A 15,372-nucleotide genomic window follows, 5' to 3' on the forward strand; every position below is an offset into this window, starting at 1 on the left:
AAGTTTACTTACCATTTTCTTTTCACACAGAACAGCACAGATGTTTGAGACCCATGAGAAAATTTTTAAAAAGACACTTTTTCTGTGCCAGGCTGTTTGAAGATTGACACACATTCTTAGCACTTACCGTGAGATAACATCATTATTATTCCTCCCATTTTCCAGAGCAGGTAACTGACTTACTCAGGATTACGTGACAGCAAGTGGTTGAGCCAGGTTAAAATCGAGCTGATTTGACTTCACAGCCCCTACTCTATGCTGCTGCTGCTGCTAAGTCACTTCAGTCGTGTCCAACTCTGTGCAACCCCATAGACGGCAGCCCATCAGGCTCCCCCGTCCCTGGGATTCTCCAGGCAAGAACACTGGAGTGGGTTGCCATTTCCTTCTCCAATGCATGAAAGTGAAAAGTGAAAGTGAAGTTGCTCAGTCGTGTCCGACTCTTAGCGACCCCATGGACTGCAGCCTACCAGGCTCCTCCGCCCATGGGATTTTCTAGGCGAGAGTACTGGAGTGGGGTGCCATTGCCTTCTCTGCCCCTACTCTATACATGACCCTAATTGCATTCACAAGCTGGGCATCAGCACGATTTTCAGGAATATTCAGGGGCTAGTGTATTTTTCATGGATTTTCTCCAATTTCTGCTGAGGACTGTTTTCCTAATTCAAGGTCTCCTTCCATTGCTCTCCAAAATGACTATCCCTAACCACAACCACCTCGACCATCTGGCTTTAACCAGTAATGATTCAGAGTCTACATTATTGGTACTTTTCTCCTCCACCCATCCTACATCAGAGTTCCCCTGCTCTTGGTTTCAGCAGATTCTTTTCCTAAAGTGAGAATAAACGATGAGGCTAACCTTCCCAAGAGGCAAGAACATCTGTCTGTACCCAGATGAATTTCTGAGCTGTGGCATATTAAGAGGAGAGACCCCCTAGAATGTTCTAATAACCCCTGGGCTGAATACTTACTTTGACTCTTCTTCTGGCAAATAAGAGGAATCGACATCTTGCTAATTATGAAAGGCAACTATTAACAGTTCAAATTTGCATGACACAAAATAAGAGAGGCAGGACACCAAATGTTTGACAATCCCAACTTTCAAAGAACCAAAGTCTTGTCAAGTTATGCTAATATTTTTTTTTAATTAATCTAGAATATAGAGTATATGTTTTGCTAACATTGGACTTCTATAGGTCAATCTCTGTGCTGGGAACTTTACATATGTTTTACTGAATAACTGCATTTTCTAGAGGAAGATACAAATAAATAACATTTTCTAGGTTAACAAGTATTTGGTACATTTCCCAACACATATTTAAATGCTTAGCTATAAAAAACGAAGTTCTATTGGCCAATTAAAATCAACAGGAATTTATCCATAATATCCATAATTTAACAAAATTGAAAATAAGATAATTGATTAATACAAAATATTAATTTGGGTTCCCCATTTACTTGTTTTCATACTAAATCTATTCCTTGGCCCAATAATTTATTTCATGACTCTTAAAATCACATTAGGATTTGCCAGTCTCAATTAAACCTGTTTAATTCATTATCAAGCATAAATAACTTTCAAATGGCATAAGCTTCTGATTGTCCTTAGTCAAAATGAGACGGTAATAATTAGCTTTGGGGAATAATACTATAACAGTCTAAGATTAGGCAAATCCACATCGCTAGTGGCTAAATTTACTTAGCTTCCAATTATTACACAAACATTTATATTTCTCTGAATTCAACCCTTTCAAAAATCCCAAGGTAAGCAGCCAGGAAAATGCAGAAAAATAAATCATATCTTAGCATTAACCATTTCCAGTTTTATCTTCACAACTCAAAAAAAAAAAAAACCTGAATGAGTTTAATGCAACTTCCTTCTGATTTATAGCAAATATCAGAGGTTTGAACCAGAAGCCATACTTTAAGAGACCCTGTAATGAACATATAAGTGGATATGGTACATAGACAGAACACTCTCTTATCTCCTTGGTTTTATGCTGCACACAAACCTGATGGTGAAAATTAACCTTCTTTGCAGTTCAACATTTCTAATTAGAAGAGACATCAAAAAGATTATCCCTTAGAAAGCAGTATGGGCCATAATAGTCTAGATAGCCTTTGAAAAACAGAGCTCTGCTGCTTCCTATGTATTTTAGACTGTTGTCTAAAAGAAAAGCAATAACCAGATGATCTTTCAAAGCGGCTATGGCTTTATGTGCCAAGTTGTGTTATATATTCTCATCTTACCTTTCTATACTTATTATGAAGAAGCAGACATCCTCATATACAGGACCTATTTATTGCTTTTGGCCCTAAAGATGTAAAATAGTCTATACCATCAAATCATGCTTTACTAAAAGTTTCCTTGGTAGAAATGTTTACAGATCTTCAAGAACTGACTAGTTCATTGAGAATCCTTTTGTGTCTCTGTGTGTGTGATGGGGGCTGTTTTGTTTTCTCTGTACAAGGCAAGAAAGGAGAGGTGAAAGATGCTCTGAACTCAGAACACAGAATCTTCAAATAAAAGGCCACACAGGCTAAGCCCTTCCCCAGGAAGAAATTCCTTTCCAACATCAGTGGTTAACTAGCTAAAATGTTCACTGCTGGGGAGCACACCACTTCACAAAAGAGTTCCTTCTCTTGTAGACAGTTACATTTTATGAAGTTCTTTCTTACTCTGAGTTGAAATCCTTGTCCTCTCACTTCTCTCTTCCTTATCCTAATCCCATCCTTTGGCAAAACACAGAACAAATCTCCTGCATCTTCCATATCTTCCTTCTTTGAGTATTTGAAAGCAATCTTTATGGATTGCTTTCCCACGTCCATATTAAATATTACCAGCTCCTTCAATTATTCCTCCTATGACATGGTTTCCAGATGCTGCAAATAAACTGGAATTGTAGCATGACTCAAAATTTGTCTTAAAAAAATTTTTAAAGAGATCTGAAGGTTATTTCTCGTTTATTTACAAGCATAACTGACACAATTACAATGACTATCCAGAACCCAGTGGTCTTCCCAGAAGCTGTATTTATGCTAGCTCCCCTTCTTGTGATACACACACAAACACACATACCACCACCCACCACCACCCACCACCATTCATGTGATACAAATTGGGTCAGAGAAGCTCATCTCCCTGACCACACTGATTGGCTGAAAGAATAGTCATAAGTTCCAAGCTGGGCTAATCAGAGTCATTCCCCAAGGTTTCCAATTGGAACTCAGAGAAGGCTTGCTTTCCTCTTAGCCATAGATCTATTAGATTCAACAGCCATTTACTCATTTCATGGAATAAGCCATTCTGAAATAATAAGTCCAATATGAAAAGGGGTGTGGAAAAGGGTCCAATATGAAAGACAGGGTGTACCTCTGTCTTTCCTGCATTCTGGTTATTAAGCCAGAATTTCCCCTTTGTCTGAACTGAGTTTGAGTCAAGTTTGTATCATCTGCAACACAGAGGGTCCTATTGAAGACTACATTCATAACTTTGCAAGCAGTCTAACAGGACCAACAGAATGTGGTCATAAAAAAGTTGCCATTCCAACCTACAAAAGGGATGGATGGAATCTCTTACATCATAATTTTAAGAACGAGAGCAATACTCACTTACTGAAGAAGATCAAGGTCTATCTTGCCTAAACACCTAAGTTCATAGGGCTGACACTATTTGTTCAAACTATATTCTGAGACCTATCACAGGGCCTGGCACATAGGAGGTGCCTAAGACACCCTCCACTATACTTGTTAAAGTGAACAGAAGAAACGGTGGGCAAAACATTGAATATAAATGATCAAAATGAAGACGTGAGTTCCCTGTGGAAACCTAAGATGTATTTCACATCTCCTTAGTATTAGATAACCCACTGGCCACACAAATTACGGAACCAGATTACCTCTTCAGTCTTTTTTAGCCATAAAATATCAGGAGTCTATCCATACTCCACAAAAGGTAATGAAGAGTCTTCTAAAGACTTAGGCAGGCAGACAAAAATGGGAAACATACTGGGATAATGAAGGAAGCATAAAGATGAGAAACAGTAACCTGCTGCTGCTGCTAAGTTACTTCAGTCATGTCCGACTCTGTGTGACCCCAGAGACGGAAGCCCACCAGGCTCCCCCATCCCTGGGATTCTCCAGGCAAGAACACTGGAGTGGGTTGCCATTTCCTTCTCCAATGTGTGAAAGTGAAAAGTGAAAGTGAAGTCGCTCAGTCGTGTCCGACCCTTAGCGACCCCACAGACTGCAGCCTACCAGGCTCCTCCATCCATGGGATTTTCTAGGCAATAGTACTGGAGTGGCTTGCATTGCCTTCTCCTACTAAAGAAATAATAGAGAAAAGAAAGAAAAAGAAAGGGAAGAAATCATCACTAATACGATAAAAGAGGTCATTTAGACAAGCTGTCTTCCTATAACCTTCCTGTCTTATTCTAACCGATTTCTGTGGTCAGAAATGCCCACTGGACCCAAACTACCAGCCCCAGAGCCTTGCTGCTTTCAGGCCCCTTAAAACACACAGGATGGCTCCTCCCACTCTTCCAAGAATCTCCTTCCAGGGTTGGCTCCCTGCTTCGGCCCTTGGTCCCAGCTGTTCCCAGCTCCTCGCTCACCATTCCAGACAGTTTCTGTCACCCACAGAATACACTAAGTTACACGGTACGCCTTCCCACCCCTGATTCTCAGCCTGCACTCTGCAATGACTGGTGCCCAAATGTTCATACTTTTCAAGTCATTGATCAGTGTTTTGAACTTAGGATTTTGTCTCCACACAAATAATCATAAAATGGCATCTCTATAAATGAAGGTGGCCCATTTGCATCAAGCTGCTTGAGGAAATGACCTCACATCCTTTTGTGGAAGAAGGCCTTGATTAGGGCAAATACTAACATTGCAACTAGCAACTAATATTTAAATATTACTATATATCTCCATACCAAGTATTGGCTGCTATGTATCAGCATATTATACAATGCACAGATATTATGACAACACTATGTGAAGCATTTTACACGTATTTGCTCTTTTAGTTCTCATAAGACCTCAAGAGGTTAAGTACCAATTATTATCCACATATAAGATGAAGAATCTGAGGCTCAGAAAGAGCAACTTACTAATTTACACAGCTAATAAGCACAAGAGCCACACAATCTGACTCCAGAATCCTCACTCTTACAGGTATTCCGTGACCCACAAGGACATTGATCCCTGTGAGCAATGGAGAGGGGGTACAGCGGAAGAACCAAAGGCAAAGAGACTAGGGCACCGAAGTCAACATGATCTACTTCTTGATTTTGCTCAGAGGCAGCCCTATTTGAAGTAGAACCTTGTTCCCATTATGTAGCAATAGATTATCTGCCATTTTGCATTGTGGAAATGTACCCTCCATTATCCAGGCTAATCTAGTTGACTGTAGAACGCTATACACAGACACTCTAATGACAGACAACTAATTCGATCTTCTGTGTGAGGAAGATGCAGCTGAACATCTCTTCAACTTTTTCCCAATCGCTTTTGATGCAGGGTCCTTTACATACACCACAGCTATTCCTCCCTACAGCATCCAGAGGAGAAAAGTAATTGAGAATATCAGGAAAAGGGAGAAGGGGTGAAGATGAAGAGGAAGAAGGATTATAAAAATGGTGCCCCAATAAAAGCATTATTAGAGATTTTTTTTAACAAGCAAACCAGTGCAAGTTTATCTGAAAACTTCTGATTCTGGGAGAAAAGAATCTATCATTAAACAAAGACAAGCATTTGACTGCGCAATAGAAACCCTATGTTCAAATAGCCAAGGTGGCATTCTCCTCCATTACCCAGCAAAGAGATGGTATTTCCTCTACCATCTTGAGCACCAGGGAAGCCCCTGAAATAGTATTTCCTGTAGAAATAAGACCTCGCTGCTGTAACCTATGCAGGATCTGCAGTAGCAGCAGCATGTCATCACTAAGCAAAAATCCAAATATTCTTAAATTTCATAATCTCTAATTGCTCCAAAATCTTCATCTATTCACTAAAGGTTTTATGGACATTGACAGAAAATAATGCCCATCTCTACTGAAGAATCACTAGCTAGGTCTATGTGATAATTAGTCTCTAGTTTAAGTGAAATGGAAGCTGGGATTCACTCTAGTAAACTCTCTGGGGTCATTCAGGAGTTATTATATAAAGGTATAAATACAAAAAGTGTAATTTGTGATGAAATGTAGCAGAGACTGTCTCTCACTGAAATAATATCCTCCTTTGGTAGGAAGTTTGGCAGTCATTATCAACTGAAAAACTGCTGCAAGCTAAAATACAGGGGCAGGATCTAAAACACTACACAATTAGAAATCTTGAAAAGTTAAAGGTCCTTAAAATATGCTAAGGAAGGAGACTTGTGCTTTCATTCCAAGTCCAACCAGTTTCTTATTCTAAGCAATTTCCATTAAACAGGCAAAGGAGCAGGGAGGAGAGAAAGTATTTGAAAAACTGCCAGAGTAAAAAATCCCATAATGAAATTTTGCTCATTCTTGGAGAAATGAAGTAGAATTAGATGCTTCAGTGGTGGTGAATTCCAGAATCTGGGTAGCTTCCAGTAAATGAAGCTTTTCCATAATGTCAGAGGCAAAAGCTATCTGATATCAACATATTGAGCTTGAGTTTTTAAACTCCTATTTCCTTACACCAAACTGTTTGAAACCTTTGAGATAAAAACCTCAATAAACCAGTGTTCCAAGCTTTTAATATTTTAGTCCCTTGAGCAAGCATGTCAGATTAATCTTCAAATTGCAATGGGCAGAAAGAACATTAAACTGAAATTCTCAAGCCCAGTGCCTCTCTGCAAGGATGTTAATAAGGTAAGCAGTTTCATTGGCTATTAAGATTTCAAACTTTCCTAATTCTCAGCGGCCTTACCATTTTAAAGTGGGTGGGGACAGAGGTGGGAGAGGAAGCTAGGGATTTTGTGTCTGACATCTTTGTATGCACCTAGCATTGAGCACACTGCCAGGCACACAGGAAGCCTTTAACAAATGCTTTCAGAATGAGTTGACGGATTGGTCTGGGGGGGAAGAGTGGAAATATTGCTGAGAACAGGAGGAGTCCAAATACTGGCGCTGCTCAGCAATAAAGCCCATCTCCAGAGTTAGGTTATGGAGGTGGAGCAGAAATTCTAACGTGTGTCTTCAAAGCGGCAACAAGAGCCTTGAGAACAGCCACCAAGGAGCCACTTACAGAGGGATTTGACTCGTCTCTGGCTTCGCCCGCCCTGCCTGGAAAACTCCTACCCTGTCTCTCTACGTCCAGCTCCCTCTGCCTTTCACCGGGTTTGAGTTTCCACTCGCAGAACTTAGGTTCAAGATTCGACCTCGCTGGTCTAACCCAGGCCTCGTGGCCATTCCAGGGGTTCCACGCACAGAGAGAGGCCACATCGTGCCTGGCATAAGAAAGGTCTCTCTCTCTCACTCACACACACATACACACACACAACGACGACGACAGCTCTCGACACCCTTGGGGCGAGGGAAAGAGCGCTGGGGGCTAGCGGAGGAGCGAGTTCAAGACCAGGGCACTTTCCAAAGGTTTCTTCTGCCTCTCCCAAAACCTCAGCCCGCAGCGCGGGACGATGCTGGGGAACCACCCGCCCGGCGCCGCCGAGGGAACGCGGGGTCGCCCGGCAGGGGGCCGGGGGGGGCTGGTCGGGACTGGGGGTGGGGGCGGCGGGGTGGGCCGGAGTGGGTAGGAAGGTGGCCGGAAGCGAGACGCGGCGGGGGACAGTACCTGGTGTGGCTGTGGTTGCGGGGACAGTCTTTCTTCTCCATGATGGCCGGCACACAGTTGGTGAGCTCCGTCCAGTCGGCGTGCAGCCCGCAGCTCCAGCCGGTGGAGAAGCGGGAGAAGAGCCACGTCTCCTTCTTGCCTGGCCGGTGGCAGGTGCACTTCTTCTGGCCGGCTTTGCAGCTGCACGGCTGCTCCAGCCGGATGTTCTTCACCAGGTGCCGGCCGAACGTGGTGCCCCCGGTCTTCTGGATGTGCAGGAAGACGATCACGTCGCGCCCCTTGATGTTGAAATCCACGAAGCGGGTCAGGTCCTTCGGGGTGAAGTTGAAGCGCGGCACGAACCGGGGCAAGGAGCCGTTCTCGGGAGCCTCGGGGTCCGGTTCCTCTTCCTCCTCCTCCGCCTCCGCCTCCTCGTCCTCGGGGTCCCCTGGCTCCTCGACCTCGTCCTCCGGCGCCGCGGCCCCCCGAGGCCCCTCGGGCGGCCCCCGGGGTGGCGGGGGCAGCTGGGGCCGCCGCTCCCAGTCCTCGGGCGGCGCCTGTGCCCGGCGGGCGGGACTCGGGGCTGCCGGCTGGCCGGCTTCTCCGGCGCGGGGCTGCTCCCCGAAGTTGGCGCAGGAGCTGGAGCAGGAGGGGGACACGTACTGGTACATGATGACCACGAAGAGGAGAGTGAGCACCGGCGTCAGCAGCCACTTGTTGAACCTTTCATCCATGGTCCCGCTCTCAGGCCGGCAGGCTACGCGGCGACAGCGGCAGAGACGCGGACGCGCGGCAGCTCGGAAGTTTCGGGGACTCCGGGGCGCGGCTCCGAGCCCGCCGCTCCTCCATGCCCCTGACGCCGGGGCGAGCTGCTGGCTGGCAGCCCCGCGGCACTCCGGCGCTCCGGGGCTGGCAGAGCCGGGCCTGCGGATCGAGCGGGGAGACCGGCGCCGGCGCGCGGCGGCGGCGGCGGCGTGGGGCGCCCTGGGCTCCCGGGGGCGCCCGGCTCCCGGCTCCCCGCCCCGGGCGCGGCGCGCGCGCTCTCAGGCGGCGCGGGGCATCCCGCCGCCGGCGCTTAGGCGCTGGGGAGCGCGGCTCGGGTCCCGGACCTGCCCCGGGCAGCAGGGCAGCTGCGGCCGCGAGCGCGGGGGCTGCATGGGGCTCTCGAGGGCGCCGGCCAAGGGCGAAGGCGCGGCGCGGCCCCGCCGCCCCGGCCGCCCGCGGGCCCCGCGAGCCGCACGCGCTCCAGGCGCCTTTGCCCGCGGATCGCCAGGTGCCGGAGCCACGAGGACGCACGGCGCCCGCCGCAAGTTTGCAGAGGAGCCCCCCACAGCGGCTGCGGGAGAGGCGCCGGTGCGGAGCCGCCTCCCCCGGGCGAGGCGCACTGCTGCTCCGGGTCGGTCCGCCCAGGCGCGGGCACGCAGACACACTCGCACACACTGGCTGGCACCGCCACAACCCGCCAGCCGGTGTGACAGGAGCCCTGCTACCCGCAGCAAAAAAAAAAAAAAAAACCTGCCCTAGGTACGGAGCATGCGCCAAAGCCTTCCCCAGCCCCGGAGGAGTTTCCAGGGGAGGAGTCCGTGGCTCCGCGGGGCTCCGAGCAGGCAACTGGGGGTGGGAATCCCTTCAGCCTTGAGCGTGGAGAGATTCGGAAGAAAGGCAAAGGCGGAGCGAGGAGAGGATGCGAGCAGGTCGTCGCTGGCGCTAATCCGAGACCTCCAAATCCGCAGCTTTCTCCATCTGAGAGTGGACAGAAATCTGGCCAGGAGATTTGCACGAATAACACGTGCCCACTGCTGGGCAGACCCACCTAGGCAGGACTTCGCACAAGTTGGCTGGACCCTTGCTGGCAGGGCATATTGGCTCAGGATTGCTTTTCATCTCTACACAAGACGTTCTAACTGGTCTTAAGTTTTATTCTGGTCCTTCCACGAGTACAGACTCGATGTATTCATTTCAACTTTATTCAACCAGCGTCTATTCATCGATTATCCATTAGGCGCCTACTGTAGATCTGGCTCTGTGTTCACGGCACACTTCAATGCTTCCAGTACCAAACAGTCCAGCCCACAACCAGAGAGGAGTTTAGGGGTCACCTCCTAAAATTCCCACTAAATTTCCACCTAAAAATTCCGACTACCACACACCGAGCTCCCGATGTGCAAGTTTCGCCCCTCCCCCCACCCTAATATGGACGATAAGATCTCCACCTGTATTTCACAAGCTAAAAAGCTCTCATGTGCAGATTTTAACTTTCTATGTCAAACATCTTTATTATGCATTTATCTGAGAATCAATTCTTTGTTTAATTACAGTTTCTCTTTTTTCAGATAATGAATGGAGTAAAAAAAAAACATTGAAATAACTGCCCCTCCGCAATTCCTGGACTTGCTCGACGCAAGTTGAGAGTGGCAGTGCACTGAAGGTGGACACTGTGCAGTTTGAGTCCGTGGCTCAAGCCAACATGTCCCTCCTGGGTGCCCTAACAGTCCTAGTCTCCCAGCCCCAACATCCCAGTCTTCATAGCAACCAGCGTTCCCTCCTGGCCTCTTCATGGATCTATCCCTTATTTGTCTCTTCCTGGGACACTGTGCTGATTTCTTTCATTTGTCAGACTGTCCCCATCACAGCTGTTAGTTAAGATCCAGATCTCTTTCAGGGTTGCTAACACTTGCCCAAAAGAGGCCATTTATATTGTTCTAGGCAGGTTGGACTCTTCTAATGAACTTCCCTCTGCTACTTCCTTTCCTATTTTCAACTCTATTAACAACCACAGTGTCCTTCCTGACACTGTATGAGACTACATGAGTAGGAAAGGTGTTAGGTAAGATGAATCAGTTTCTTTAAAGCTTACTTGATCCCATGTCTTTTTCTCACACTTAAAGTTTAAAATCCTATTAATGGCATCACACTACTCTCCAAAGCCAGGAACTGTGATAGAACAAATCCCAATGAAACCCAACAATTATTTCCTGAATGCATCTAGTTAATGGTGTTACTTGTGTTTTAAAATATGCCTTTCCATTAGCAAAGTAAAAACCTGTTATACCTTGATGTATTACTTTGAGAAGTTTCTTGTTTTCTATAAAATCACTTGATATCACATGGATAAATATAACTTCATTAGCTACCCAAATGGAAAAATCTGAGTACTGGTGGCAATTTATATAGTGAAAAGCAGTTTCCTAGCCATATCTCAGGAGAAGGCAATGGCAAGCCACTCCAGTACTGTTGCCTGGAAAATCCCATGGACAGAGGAGCCCAGTAGGCTGCAGTCCATGGGGTCGCTAAGAGTCAGACGACTGAGCGACTTCACTTTCACTTTTCACTTTCACACTTTGGAGAAGGAAATGGCAACCCACTCCAGTGTTCTTGCTTGGAGAGTCTCAGGGACGGGGGAGCCTGGTGGGCTGCCGTCTCTGGGGTCACACAGAGTCGGACACGACTGAAGTGACTTAGCAGCAGTAGCAGTAGCAGCCATATCTCGTTTGCTCCTTGGAACAACACTCTAAGGAGATAAGAGAAGTACAGTTCTCCCTCTTTATAGTTGGGGGGAAAGGGTCGGTTTTAGGATCCCTCCCCTAAATCCTGGGATGCTCAAGTCCCTTATATAAAATGGTGCTGTTGTGGTTCAGTCGCTCAGTCGTGTCCAATTCTTTGCAACCTCATGAACTACAGCAAGCCAGGTTTCCCTGTCCTTCACCATCTCCTGAAGTTTGCTCAAATTCATGTCTATTGAGTCAGTGATGCTATCTAACCATTTCATCCTCTGTCACCCTCTTCTCCTCCTGCCCTCAAATCTTTCCCAGCATCAGGGTCTTTTCCAATGAGTCGACTCTTCCCATCAGGTGGCCAAAGTATTGGAGCTTCAGCTTCAGCATCAGTCCTTCCAGTGAGTATTCAGGGTTGATTTCCTTTAGGATGGACTGGTTGGATCTTGCAGTCCAAGGGACTCAAGAATCTTCTCCAGCACCACAATTCAAAAGCATCATTTCTTTGGCACTCTGTCTTGTTTATAGTCCAACTCTCACATCCATACATGACTACTGGAAAAACCATAGCTTTGACTATACAGACCTTTGTCAGCAAAGTGATGTCTCTGCTTGTTAAAGCGCTGTTTAGGTTTGTCATAGCTTTTCTTCCAAGGAGCAAGCATCTTTTAATTTCATGGCTGCAGGCACCATCTGCAGTGGTTTTGGAGCCCAAGGAAATAAAATCTGTCCCTGTTTCCACTGTTTCTTTTTGCCGTAAAGTAGTTATATATATATATAACCTACACACATCTTCCCTTATACCTTTAAATCACTCTGCTGCTGCTGCTGCTGCTAAGTTGCTTCAGTTGTGTCCGACTCTGTGCGACCCCATAGACAGCAGCCCACAAGGCTCCCCCGTCCCTAGGATTCTCCAGGCAAGAACACTGGAGTGGGTTGCCATTGCCTTCTCCATCAAATCACTCTAGATTACTTATAATACCTAAAGAATGTCAACGCTATGTAAATAGTTGTTGACACACAGAAAATACAAGTTTTGCTTTTTGGAACTATCTGGACTTTTTTTCAAATATTTTCAGTCCTTAGTTGGTTGAATCTGTGGATGTGAGGAACCTGGAATACAGAAGGCCGACTGAATAATAAGCCATTTCAGAGATGAGGAAACTTAACCAAGGAAAACTAGGTGAAAACAGAACCAGAATTAGAAAGCACTATCATCCCTGAAATGCATTCAAATCACCATTTAAGAAACCAAATGAACATCAACAACAGAGCCCATAATTTCCTTTTCCTCTCTTGAGATCCTTTGAGTCAAGAGGCAGGAAGAGACAACAGAACTGCAATAGAACAATTAAATTATTTTTCTCTCTCCCTCTGGCTTTGTAGGCAAAGCTGAGTAATCTCTACATCTTGCGTTGTTGTGGAACCTAGTCTGTGATTTTCCAGATAAACAAGGGAACGACAATGACAATCTTAACATGATTATGTCATTCTTAAGTTACCTAGGAGAATTTCAGAAGATATTTCAGCAAACGGATATAACAGCTATGTTGCCAGCAAAATGTATGTTTCTATAAATAAGTACACTTTTAACCTTTTTCAAAGAACATTATCCCAGAAGATCTGTTTCTGCTTTCAGTAAAATAACTAATGGAGTGCCACCATTTCTTTCAGGTAGACACAAGAAAAACAATCCATAGCATCAAGCAATTACATCGGTAATTCAGGGATAGACCCAAGTATTCATTTTTAATGACAGATAACTTTAGTTGTGTAAACAGTCTGTCTCAGGTGTGCTCTTTCTATTATAATTGTGGAACTTGGTGTGAACCTCATCAAAGCTCTTAAATCACGAGCGATAAACAGGCTTCCTTATCTACGTGGGCAGACCTCACATTCAGGCAAAAATGAATAGAAACTTTCTAAAATTGAATGCTCTCCAGGTAAAAGGGAAAACATGTTTGCATTCAGCCTACTATAGTTACTCCACGATGACACCAGCTGGCAATTGTTTCTGGCTAACAGATTGCAGCTACTATGATTCCTACACAAATTATTAAAATAATAAAAATAATGTTTTCAAAGAGCTTTCTTCCACTTCCTCTGCCAGTCTAGCGATGAGCTTGACACTATCTGTGAAGCAATTTGTTCACCTAATTTTAAGCCTATTAATAAGCTTTAACTACAGTTATTTTCTTGCCTGATGTCTTTTCTGCCTTAACTTTGGTACTCTTCCTCCCGGTTCTTCTCAAATATTCTCAAACCCGTTAACAACACTGCACTCCCGTAGGATTCAAACATTTGATTAGAACAGTCCCCATTTAATCAAGTTCAGTTGGGAGATAAAATTGCAGCTCAACTTCTCCCTTTTCCCTTTGGGGCCAGAAACTGCCTTTGAGAATGTTGAAGCAACCCTGGAGAGATTAACAATCCAAACAATCACAGAGGCTGGTTTCAGATCCCCTACATTTGCACACAGGAGTATATGGATATGAATGCCCTTCAATACAGATGAAAAACAAACTAGATTGTGTAAGTCATTGGCATCATAAATCTCTCCTTCAAGAATACAAAGTACTCTTATACACTGAAATAATATTTTTTTTTCATTTTTGTAAACAAACTCCCCCCCACCAAAAAAAGAAAGCAAGCCCCCTGGGATAAGCACTTTTGCAAATAACCAGCAAAGCAGTAGCTTTCTTTTTCCAGAGGAAGTTAAGCAGAAGAGTTTGTATAGATAGGGCAAATTGCAGGAAGAATAGTGATGTTTACTGAATGTATTCCAGTTCACTACGTGATTGTAACTTTGGGGCAACCACAACCCTACGTACTGTTTCCCATAAACTTCTATGTATGTGAACAGTTCATTCCCTGCTTTATTGTATGACACTCTTCATCCACCACTGATAGGTGCCTGAAAGTGATGAATGGAGGTTATTTACCTGTATGCACAATGTATTCATTAACTCAGTATTATGTAAGCAGATGTAATACCATTTTCATAGAAGATATTCACATTCCTTTAACAAAAACTTGTTAAGCACTTAGTATACACCAGGTGCTCTTCTGAGTGCTTTGTATATCCCATTAAAAAAAACAGTAAGGACCCTGCCTTCATGCAGCTTTCATTCCAACAGCGAAAAAAATAAATGATGAAAAAGGAAACAAGAATCATCCATTTACCCCAAGGTTATTTACTGAGCCCCTACTTAGTGTTACCAGGTACTTCCAGGTACTTGGGATACTTTAGTGAACACCAGAAACTGTAATTTTTGTCCTCAAGAGTTCAAATGCAAGCAGGGTAAAATAGTTGGGCTTTGTGGGCTATTGTAAGACATTTAGTGTGAAAGAAATAGGGAGCTAATGGCGGCGGGGGCGGGGGGTAGTTGAACAGTTTTTGAAGTGTCATTTTAACCGTTTCGTTGAGAATAGACTGTAGGAGGGCCAACGTAGAAGCAGGAAAAGCAGTGAAGTGGTACAGTAAGTTCCCTACATACAAATGAGTCCCATTCTGAGAGTGCTTTCATAAGTTCAATTTGTTAATAAGTCTAACAAAGTTAGCCTAGGTACCCAACTAACACAACAGGCAACTAACACACTGTACTGTACTGTAATAGCTTTATAATACTTTTCACATAAATAATACACAAAAAACAAACATAAAAAATTTTAAGAACAGTTTCAATCTTACAGTACATTACCTTGAAAAGTACAGTAGTATAGTACAGCAGCTGGCATACAGGGCCTGGCAACAAGAACAGGCAAGAAGAATTTCAGATTTGAAGAGGAAAGGGAGGTGGAGATGGTAGAACTAAAAGATCATCAGCAGTAGAAGATGAAAGGCAAGCTGCAATTTTACTCATGCCTGACATTGATGGAATCCTTGCTCACATCTTTGTAAGTCTGCAACTTGAAGCTTTGCACGTAGGGGACTTACTGTATTCCATAACCAAGAGAGATGATATGGCTTAGACCAAGTCGGGAGGCAAAGGAGACATCGGGAAATGGTCAATTGCCCCCATTTTCAGGACAGAACCATCACTGTTTCCTGTTAGATTGAATGTGGGGTATTGGAGGAAAGGGGAGCCAAGGATGATGCCAAGGTCTAGAGCCCTCGAAAGTGGAAAGATGGAGTCACCAT

General features: G+C 44.9%; 1 protein-coding gene and 1 pseudogene across 1 annotated transcript in view; one reads left to right on the top strand and one right to left on the bottom strand.

Annotated features, from left to right (window-relative positions):
- The window catches only part of HS6ST3 (heparan sulfate 6-O-sulfotransferase 3), a 751,923-nt gene extending 743,452 nt beyond the window's left edge, over window positions 1–8,471 (bottom strand). Inside the window, exon 1 of the mRNA XM_055426575.2 lies at window positions 7,759–8,471. Coding sequence (XP_055282550.1) covers window positions 7,759–8,471 — 713 coding nt within the window. The remainder of the gene's footprint in view (window positions 1–7,758) is intronic.
- Window positions 8,472–8,584: 113 nt separating this feature from the next.
- LOC148775804 (uncharacterized) lies at window positions 8,585–9,376 on the top strand (annotated as a pseudogene).
- Window positions 9,377–15,372: the final 5,996 nt, after the last annotated feature.

The sequence above is a fragment of the Moschus berezovskii genome, chromosome 13 (genome assembly GCF_049115385.1).
Source record: "Moschus berezovskii isolate FMDL1 chromosome 13, NW_MosBer_1.0, whole genome shotgun sequence".
Classification (NCBI taxonomy): domain Eukaryota; kingdom Metazoa; phylum Chordata; class Mammalia; order Artiodactyla; family Moschidae; genus Moschus; species Moschus berezovskii.